We start from the raw sequence: 11,577 nt of genomic DNA on the forward strand, positions 1-11,577 counted from the left end.
TCGGCTGTAACCCCTTTGATGTAGGTGGTGTAATAACCAGCAAAGGCATGGGGAAGATGGCAAAACTTACTGCCTTTTTATTAAGGAGCAATGTGATAATGAACCCTATAAAAAAAACTAGACCTTAGTTACATAGCAAGCATACTTACAATGTGAAATAACTAGGGTTAAATCAAAATTCCACATGCCATATAAACCTTTTACATAACCATTTGTGAGTGTCACAAGAAGTCTACTCATATTAAATGAATTCATCTTTTCATTTAGTGGTCCTTTAATGTATCTTCAGTTCAATAAGCCTATCCATTTAATGCATTCCCTTCTTCACTGGATTGCAAGTCAATGCTCCAAAATGCAGTAGGTAGGTAGGTATTATAAATATTTTATAAAGATATCTCCCAATACAAGTCTTATAAGAAAGTGGAGAGAGCTTTTAAATTGTTCAGTTAAACAGTTTCCATTTCATCAAGTAATGAAGCAGCTTCGTTAGATTAGATTCCTCTGCACCTTTACCTGGTAAGTGATTATATGCTATATGTACAATCTTTACTCACTCCTACAGTTAAACTATAAATACAAATTTACATATATTTACACACAACACCAAAGTGCTCCAAGCTAAAATCTGGTACAGTCGAGCTTGTTCTTCTTGTCTCCGAAGTTGAGCTGGTGAAATGATTCCAGTATCTCCATCATGCTCCGGTCTTTGGTTTCTGGCAACGTCCAGAAAGAAAATACAGCCATAGAGATACAGTAAATCAAGAAAAAAATGAAGCACAAAGTCCCCAATGCCTCCTGTTGAAAAAAAAAAATGTAACTTCACGAGAGTAGTCTACTAGGTCATACAAGTGTGTTATGTGTGTTCAGTTCAGTTTACGTGTAGCTAAAGACCCCCTACACACAATGGAGTCAACCATTTTATGGGCTGAACCATTATCCACAGGGCCGCCATCAGAAATCATGGGGCCCAGTACAATGAAGCAGGCAGAGCCCCCCCCCCCCCCGATGACCCCTCCCCCAATGAACCAGGGCCATCTTTCTGACTGGGCACGATGGGCAGGTGCCTGGGGGCCCAGGGGGAAAGGGGGCCCAAGGCAATGAAAAAAAAAATCCTGTAGAAAAAAAACCTTACCTTTTGTGGTCACGATCCGGCTCCCTCCCTGGTCCATGAAGGGGGTCAGACTTAGGCGATTGAAAGGTAAGTTAAGGGGGGCCCTAATATATATATACATATATATATATATATATATATATATATATATATATATATATATAATATATATTTTATGTAAAAAAAAAAAGTGATTATATGCGTGTACATATATATATATATATATATATATATATATATATATATATATATTAGTGTGTGTGTGTGTGTAAACAGTGATTATATATATATATATATATATATATATATATATATATATATATATATATATATATATATATATATTAGGGGAGAGGGAGGGAAAGAAACACTTCAGACCTTAAGTCCCGCAGTGGAACGCATCCACCAACAGGAAGTTCAACATTTGGAACTTCCTGTTGGTGGAACGCATATGCGTTCCACAAAAATGCATTCCACTGCGGAAGTTAAGGCTGCCGTATTCACTGCTGTCTTCAGTTTGGCTGTCACAGCCAGGCTGAAGATAACGGGCCCCCTGGTGAGCCCGGGTCCGGTACAAGGGTACCCCCCTGTACCCCCCTGAAGGCGGCCCTGATTATCTATAATACAACCTGCCAGTTATAAACAGTGATTCATGAATATTGAGTTGTATCCTGATGTCACTGGTCCTTAGTGAATTAATAGACTATATATGTTATTACCATAATATCTTATGTATGGCAACTTGTATTTTATGATTTGGGAGCCTTAATGACTGACATCAAAGCCACAAGATCTACTTGCAGCTAATTATAAATCAGTATAATACATTTCTATGGAAGAGCTGAAATGCACTGACAGTAAATATTACAATATGAATACATGAAAATCTGACTGGCATTTTTGAAGACCACAATTATTCCAGAATAGTGTGGTTGTTAATCAAATGGAAACGGTAAGCAACATGTGTCAATGTGATTTAAACTGACTACTGAATAGCAATTGTTAATTTGAGGTTGAAAGTCTATATTTGCACAATCTCTTCCATATGAAACACTTACAGTGACAGCAGGAAGAACACAGTACACTTCCATATTACTCACACTTTTACGGTCATCTAGCGTACATATACTATGGTGCAGATCATACCTCAATGAAAGGGAAAGCCAGGCCTATTACAAATAGGCCAAGCCAAATAAGGACTCCAGTTATGGCATAGGCTGCTGGTCTGTAAGACTGTACAAACAACTCCGTGGGAAGCACACAAGACACTCCCCCTATACAATAAACATAAGACAACAAAATTAATCACTGATAATTCAGTAACACAGTGATGATAGCAAAATACACTGAGATGAACCTTTAATAGTGTAAATTAGAAAAAACTGCATTTAAATGGTTGTGGAAAGTTCCTAACCATAATACTATGGGCCTGATTCATTAAGGATCTTAAATGAAGAGGATCCTTATTTCAGTCTCCTGGACAAAACCATGTTACAATGTAAGGGGTGCAAATGAGTGTTCTGTTTTGCACATAAGTTAAATACTGGCTGTTTTTCATGTAACACACACATATCAACTTTAAATTTCAGTGTACAAATAAGCTATCAAGTATTTGTGTGTTACATGAAAAAACATGTATTTAACTTATGTGCAAAACAGAACACTCATTTGCACCCCTTACATTGTAACATGGTTTTGTCCAGGAGACTTAAGTAAGGATCCTCTTCATTTAAGATCCTTAATGAATCAGGCCCTATATGGGGTTAAATATACACCTGTACACACATCCATAGCTCGTATATCAGATATGAAATGAGTCAAATATTGCAGATAATTCTTATATCAAATGAATGAAAAATGTCGACAACCTAATTTTAAATGACTGTTCTAATAAATACTGCATTAACAATATGTATGGATAAATTGTATAAATTCACGGTAACTAATTCAAAATTATTTGATCATAGTTTCTATCTTTGAGAAACAATAAATATGGTTATTCTACAGGATAAAAGATGATATTTTAGAGATTACTGACCAGGTCCCAACCCGTAGCATAAGGTGAATATGAAGATCAACATACAAGAAACGTATGGGAGCCAAGAGCATAAATCCTGCAGGAAAACAAGGGTTGCGTGAATCAGCCACGTGAAACCATATCTGTCATCTACTTAATAGTTTAGAGCTTGTTACCATCCATTGTAATTAAATGGATCAAGATGTCCCCAAGTTCCTGGATTATATCAATGTGAATTTGGACTGTTTCCCAAATTGCTGACTGCTAAATCTAGCATGGGGTAGAATCAAATTTCTTGATAAAAATTATTTGAGGGCACAGTGTTCTCTTAAAAACTGCTGATATTCATAATATAATGGAACAAAAATGAAATTATTTTAGGGCTATATTTAGTTCTGGAAAATATATCAAAATATCAAATCTGTCAAGCAATAGTTGGGACGATACACAGATCTCTAGGATATTCCTCAAGCTTTTATTAAATAGGAAAGGATTTCTTTGTAAAGGATATTAAGGTTCTAAATGGTGCAATTTAACAGGTCAATTTAATACCATAAAATAATCAAATCAACACGTAAATCTTCCCAGATACCAAACTGAAAGTTCTTTCTTGTATTTCATGCTGTAAATGGTCTCAGTAATTTAAAATTGAGATAGATATGTTGTGTACAATCTTTATAATAAGACTAGAATGTAAGCTCTCATAAGCAGGGCCCTCTCTCCTAATGTGTTTCTTATGTAATGATGTAATTTTTGGGTTGTTATTATGTATATGTGTTGTTTGTATTAATATAATTGTATTACTTTTGTACTTTTGTTATTTTTTTATTTTGTTGTATGTTCTAACCCCCTGTGTATGACGCTGCAGAACGACGCTGCAGAACGACGCTGCAGAACGACGCTGCAGAAACCTTGTGGGACTTATAAATCAAACATATTATTATTATTATTATTATTATTATTATTATTATTATTAATAACAACATGATCCTTACCTGGATAGATAAGGTGACAGTAAGAACTGTCAGTGTCAGAGCCAAGAATATATAGTTCACCCACAGAAGCGTTTTCCTGCCCAAACGATCAATGAGAAAACCCTGCACAAAACCAGTAAGAAAGGTAGAAATAGAAAATAAAGGTTTACTAGTGGAATGCGTTGTGTAAGGCTGCACATTGGTAATACAGAAAAAAAACAACACAAAAAGATGCAACAAAAATAGTGGATGATAGCCCATATTTGCTATCAGCATCCAAATGTACATTACCCAAAGCATACTGTTTTAGATGCTGCAAACATATTAAATGCATATAAGATGGAGCAACCAAAATGATAACACTTTCTAATTAAATTAAATTATCTCACTCATGATACAATGTGGATCTTCACAAAACAGATTGAGGGGTGAAAACCCATCTAGTTACAACACTCACACATAGTACTGTTGTGAGAATCTCTGTGATCCCGATCCCAAGAGAGACATATGGTGCCTCTGTGGCTGTGATACCTGCGTTCTGGAAAATGTCATATGCGTAGAAATAAACCTGCCATTAGATGAAGAAGGAAAATGTTATTATTGGTGAACAATAAATGTGAAACTGCTTACAGGAAGCTATGCATGGTATTTGGGAAACAGATTTTATTGGGAAAGCATTTGTTATTTTACTGAACCTTTGCTCAATGGGTGAAATTGGAGAATATAGATTTTCCTCTATACCATTTCTATGTAATAGGTATGTAAATACATTACCGCATTGATGCCGATAAGTTGTATAGCTCCACAAATTAGCAGCAGTGTGATCATCTGCCAGCGCACTGAGCGATCCATCAGGAGATCCTTCACACCTTTCGTCTGCTTTCCTACTGCTTCCTTCTCTGTCAACATGTTTTCCATCTCCACACTATGTTCTCCTGGACCCCAGAGCTGTTGCATAGCTGGGAAAACATATTAAACGTATACAATCTAACATGATAATATGTGTAGCACTGGAAATAGTTGATTAAATATTTTAGAGAAAAGGCAAATATATACAGTCAAGTCCATAAATATTGGGACATCGACACAATTCTCATATTTTGGGCTCTATACACCACCACAATGGATTTGTAATGAAACCAACAAGATGTGCTTTAACTGCAGACTTTCAGCTTTAATTTGACGGTATTTACATCCAAATCAGGTGAACGGTGTAGGAATTACAACGGTTTCTATATGTGCCTCCCACTTTTTAAGGGACCAAGAGTAATGAGACAATCGACTCAAAACCTATTTCATGGACATGTGTGGGCTAGTCCCTCGTTATTTCATCATCAATTAAACAGGTAAAAGGTCTGGAGTTGATTCCAGGTGTGACATTTGCATTTGGAATCTGTTGCTGTCTGTTGCAAAAACATTAGGTTTGGCCAAATCAACAGTTTGGAACATTCTTGAAAAGAAAGAATGCACCGGAGAGCTCAGCAGCACCAAAAGACCCGGAAGACCACGGTAAATAACTGTGGGGGATGACAGAAGAGTTTTTTTCCTGGTGAAGAAAAACCCCTTCACAACAGTTGGCCAAATCAAAAACACTCTCCAGGAGGTAGGTGTATATGTGTCAAAATCAGCAATCAAGACTTCACAAGAGTGAATATAGAGGGTTCACCACAAGATGTAAACCATTTGTGAGCCACAAAAACAGGAAGACCAGAGTAGAGTTTGGCAAACAACATCTAAAAAAGCCATTACAGTTCTGGAACAACATTCTATGGACAGATCAACATCCTGAGACAAAGATCTTGTACCAGAGTGAAGGGAAGAGAAGAGTATGGAGAAGGAAAGGAATTGATCATGATCCAAAACATACCACATCATCAGTGAAGCATGGTGCTGGTAGTGTCATGGCGTGGGCATGTATGGCTGCCAATGGAACTGGTTCCCTTGTATTTATTGATGATGTGACTGCTGACAAAAGCAGCAGGATGAATTCTGAAGTGTTTCGGGCAATATTATCTGCTCATATTCAGTCAAATGCCTCAGAACTCATTGGACGGCGCTTCACAGTGCTGATAGACAATGACCCGAAGCATGCTGCAAAAGCAACCAAAGAGTTTTTTAAGGCTAACAAGTGGAATTTTATGCAATGGCCAAGTCAATCACCTGACCTGAATCCGATTGAGCATGATTTCCACTTGATGAAGACAAAACTGAAGGGAAAATGCCCCAAGAACAAGCAGGAACTGAAGACATTTGCAGTAGAGGCCTGGCAGAGCATCACCAGGGATGAAACCCAGCGTCTGGTGATGTCTATGCCTTCCAGACTTCAGGCTGTAATTGACTGAAAAGGATTTGCAACAAAGTATTAAAAAGTGAAAGTTTGATGTAGGATTGTTTCGTTTGTCCCATTACTTTTGGTCCCTTAAAAAGTGGGAGGCACATATAGAAACTGTTGTAGTTCCTACACTGTTCAACTGATTTGTATGTAAATACCCTCAAATTAAAGCTGCAAGTCTGCAGTTAAAGCACATATTGTTTGTTTCATTTCAAATCCATTGTGGTGGTGTATAGAGCCCAAAATATGAGAATTGTGTTGATGTCCCAATATTTATGGACTTGACTGTATCTATACTAAAGGAATAAATTATGTCCAAAATGTCTGAAATTATAGCAGATGTAATGATATGTGGATCTGACTAGGTTCAGAGTATGTTTTTGTTGTTCCTCACATGCTTGTGGCTGCAGTGCCACAACGTGAGGAAAAGAATAGGGGAAAGAACAGGGACCCCCAACAGAAGTAGAGATGTGAGAATAGAGTCCAAGTGATTTGCGGAGGTTGTGGTATCAGAATCTATATGAAGAGGTTCATATATCAAATGTTTATTTTTACCATCTCTACTTTAGTCAGAAATAAATAGATTCAAAATCTTATTGGTTGGTTTTAATGACGTAAGAGGCATTGACAATATCACCTTACCTTTAAGACAACCATCTTTGTCACCTTTGTCAATAAGAAGGTATCGGGGAGACTCTGGGAAAAAGGGCAGTGTCACCATCTGGATGAAGGCAGGAATAGCACTGAATGCCAGTAGATAAGGCCACAAGTCCTCTGTTCCCCAAATTTCCCTACAATTAAAAAAGGGTTAAGGTGCATTGAGTGTGAAGTCAAGGTCCATACTTAGAACTTTAAAATGAAGACAAATAGGTTACTTAATTCTGACAGAAAGTAGCAAAGACAGAATAAAATGAGACCTCAGGAACCTTGGCCGACAAGACATGCAATACATGAAAATTACCTGAGTCCTATAATGAACCCCATCAGCTTCCCAGTGGCAATGGCTAGGGACACTGATACAGTGACCATTCCACGCTTCCCCTGAGGAGCACACTCACCGATATACATTGTGTGAAGGTTCAAACTCACACCTGAAATACAAAACAGCCATATGTATGTTTATTTAAGGCATTAAGTACATAAAGTATGCCTATAGCACCTCTTTATAATCCACCATACTCGCCACATACACAAACTGTATTTCACCTTGGTGTTATTGACCTTTATAAAAGCACTCAAACAGCAGCCTTGTCTCTGCACTCTAATGCCCATTCATTTCACAGTATAGGATGCATCATCCCATATGGCTTCCACTGCTGTTTATAAAAATATTCACATCATCATCATCATTTATTTATATAGTGCCAACATATTCCGTAGCGCTTTACAATTTACATCATTCACTTATTGTTACTCCATAGCCACATATACTATTATTATTAATATCTATTATAACAGGTTCATTCACTTTGTACCTGCATTAATTCCATACAGGAATCTTCCCAGTATGATCATTTCAAACGATTGGGCAACCCGGCTCGTACACATTAAGGAGGCACCCACAAGAGCAACCACATTATTATATAGCTGGGTCTTTTTTCTGTTGGAAGGAAAGACAGCTGTAGGTTATATTTAGTACTTCACCTGATCCCTCTACTAAACTAAAATCTACATATAAAACAAAGATACATTTTAAGGTACCTTCCAAATTTGACTGAGAGATGTCCAACTATGAGACAGCCCAGGAGTCCCCCAACACTAAATACAGATACAATGATGGACCAAAGCAACATGACGGTATCTGGCAGGAGGATAGTCCCATACCGCTGCTCCCATGTGTTGTTGATGAAACTTTGAACATACTAAAGAAGACAATAATTAAACGTCATATAAGACACCAACATGAAGGTATTATATAAATTGATGCATTGCAATAGGAAGACATGGATGCATATTGTATATGTTCTTTCTACAGCTACATACATGATTGAGGTTTCCTTCCTAGAGTAGAATATCCCTAAAAAGTATGGTATGGTTTTTCACTGGCATGAGTGAAGAAGTCGTTGAACAGAGGGCAAGGCCATGTAGGATCCAGCATGTCATCCCACATCACAAGCGCAGGTATTACTTCACTGCAATCTATGGGACAATAGGTAACTTACTTTTGAAGGAGAATTGATGAGAGAGATGTGCAACCCATACTGGAACGTGCCACCAATAGCCAGAACCAGAGTTAATACTGGAAGATTCAGAGGGAACACCTGGGAACACATCAGACAGTTAAAAAAAAGCAGATAAAAGGGACTTCAGCAAAACTTCTACACAAACATGGCATAAGGCCGTGAAGTTCAAAGCACTGTTGTTGTATAGTTGAAATATACAAGTATATATTACTCTAAAATAGTCTTTTAGGTTTAATGTTAACATTTTATATGAAGATATCTGATATACCTCATGATAGTACAAGTACAATATTCTATATTTATTAATGTCACTGAGAAGTTTACCTACTTTTAAAGTTGAAACAAATTTCAAAGCTAATTAGTCACTTATTATTTTCCTTATGTGTAACTGACGCTAAAATAAGTGATAAGATATAAAAACAACATTAATCTCTTTTGTAAGAAATAAACAACCAATTTTGGAGCTCGAAGCAATTCCACTACTGAATGCTGCTCTCGTTTGCAGTTTCCCTTCAATGAACATGAATTGTGCTTACGTTAAGTTATTGAGCCCTTCATGACTGGCAGTACTTAACACTTTCATGGACTTAATGAACAGGACAGTTTATTGCATTTTGTAATGCATCAGTTATGCACGAAATACATTTTTTATTTTTGAAACTGAAGCCAGTTTTTCTCAGGACCATTATTAGTGTTTAATTTAGGTAGCATATATAAGAGAACAGTTTATGGCATTAAGTCCCTCTCTAAGGGGTATATTTACGAAACTGCAGGTTTAAAAAAGTGGAGATATTGCCTATTGCAACCAGTCAAATTCTAGTTATCATTTATTCAGGACATTCTACAAAATGACAGCTAGAATCTGGTTGCTATAGGTAACATCTCCACTTTTCAAACCCGCAGTTTAGTAAATGTACCCCCAAATGTCACATAAATGGGAGTGACTGGATGCCATTTTTAATGGATGATTATAAAATTCCAGCTGAAGATATATTTCTCATATTGTAAACTTGTATTTGACAGACAGTGTTAAATAAGAAGTGCCGTTAAATTAAAGCAAAACACAAATAATAACAAAATAGAGTAATGACAACAACATTTTCAATGGGCCATTATTTAATACAATTTTTTCTATAAACACATAATATACTTAGCACACTAAGCATTCTAGAATTGAAGAGAAAACAGCTACTGATGTCAGATGTTATAACGGACCCTCCTACACAACATGTCAGTAATGAGACCGGTCATTAATGCCTACCTCATCAGAATGCTAACGATGGCGTACACTGTGTGTGCTGTGTGTTTATAGTAAAGTCAGAGAAATGAAGAAAAAAAAAATATATACAAATATATACATGAATAAAAATACATTTTCTACTGTAAAGTAGAGGGATATTAGATGTCCCAAAGGAGTTTTGTGATGAAAAGAAAAACACTCATATAAGGTGGCTCCTGGGTACCCTATAATACAAAAGCTTTCCTAATGAAGACTGAACTATTTATATCAGAACTCACAGGATATAAATTATGACATTGTTGGCAGGGGGAGGACTGGCAAATTTTGCCCGGGGGGGGGCGGGAGGCAAGACTCGACTCAGCAGCCTATTTTAAAGGAAAAATATGCAGGTGGCCCAGTGACCTAGCCCAAAGTAGCCCACTATGTGACCGTCCCAGGGGACAGATAGCCCTCAGCCCAGACTGCCCTTGATTGTAAGTCACAGTATTATCAAGAGTTTTTACATATATTATATATATTATGCTATATTAACTTTGCTTGTGTATTATCATTATTAGTGATAGTGATCCTTTGGAGGTTTTTTGTAGGGAAGGCTAATTTTCTCTAAATTAAGTCCATGTATTTGTTGGTGACCCCATGGGAAAAAAAACTCTGCAAATAGGAATACTGTACAACCTTTCCTATGATTAATAATATACATAGATAGAAATTTAGTGGCTATAGGGATGATTAGGAAGCAGTGAGTAGAGGAAAACATACCCCAGTAGCAGGCAGAGCCATGGATTAAATGAGATAGTCAGTGTAGCAGTACATTTGGACGGCAGATTTATAAAGATAGCTGATGACGCACATCCCAAGTTCACTTTGTAACTTCTGGCTTCTTATTAGCTGATGCTTTGTTATTCTGAAGAAGCAACAATGATCGTCCTTTTAACCATTTGTGATATGTTATCTTTGAATGTTGTTGGTTCCAGTAGTCTTTATTTGGAGGACATAAAACAGAGAATATATACTTTTGTAATGAAAGTGTTCTACTTGATTGTACATTGCTCTATTGTAGGTAAAGGGGCTTTATTGTTAGCATTTCTAATCAGGGCCTGATTAAGGGTTCAGGCCGCAATACACTTGTAGTTTTCCCTTGACTTCCACGACAAGCTATAGGTAAAAACAAACACGTCTTTAATTTAAAATCCAGCTTTCTTCACCCCCACAAATGTTTACTTGTGTGTTTTTGAAACTCAGCTTCACTTGCTTTTTCAAAAGGGTCACGGCAATCGTTGTCACTCATTTGATGTTCATTAAAATCAGAACTGTATAGCGTAATGGAGGCATGATCGAGCGTTACTGAGGGCGAAGGTCTGAAGGGGGAGGAGAGTGTCACACCAGTCGTTATCCTTGTCTCTCCTACTCGCTTATCCTCAAGCGCCCACCAAAGACTCATTGCCTTCAGTCTTTACCATGGAAATATGTTAAGAATAAAACCTTACCTACATTTTTCTTTCATGTTTTTTTTTTCACTTTGGAGGAAAACTATTCTCAAAATTAATTTCTGTTTATACTTCTCTTTCACAATTTTGCAACCCCCCCCCCTCCAAAAAAAAAGCTGCAGCCTAGTCAGTCTATTGGATAATCAGGCCCTGTTTCTGTGGTCTTACACATTTTATTTTCAAGCCCGTAATCCTTAAACGACGCACCTCTGAAGCTTACAGTCTCATGTACG

At 37.0% G+C, this 11,577-nt stretch overlaps 1 protein-coding gene across 1 annotated transcript; it reads right to left on the reverse strand.

The window, feature by feature from the left end:
* Positions 1–430: 430 nt before the first annotated feature.
* LOC142160793 (solute carrier family 2, facilitated glucose transporter member 11-like) lies at positions 431–10,637 on the reverse strand. Its single transcript, XM_075215776.1, has 12 exons — positions 10,617–10,637; positions 8,597–8,695; positions 8,136–8,296; positions 7,910–8,034; positions 7,396–7,525; positions 7,077–7,225; positions 4,877–5,061; positions 4,560–4,670; positions 4,124–4,225; positions 3,150–3,225; positions 2,258–2,385; positions 431–795 (listed from the first exon to the last, which is right to left on the reverse strand). Exons 1-12 carry the CDS (start codon positions 10,635–10,637, stop codon positions 619–621), a joined length of 1,464 nt encoding a protein of 487 aa, XP_075071877.1. The 3' UTR covers positions 431–618.
* Between the last annotated feature and the right edge of the window lie 940 nt (positions 10,638–11,577).

Source organism: Mixophyes fleayi, chromosome 1 (genome assembly GCF_038048845.1).
Source record: "Mixophyes fleayi isolate aMixFle1 chromosome 1, aMixFle1.hap1, whole genome shotgun sequence".
In the NCBI taxonomy this organism is placed as follows: Eukaryota; Metazoa; Chordata; class Amphibia; order Anura; family Limnodynastidae; genus Mixophyes; species Mixophyes fleayi.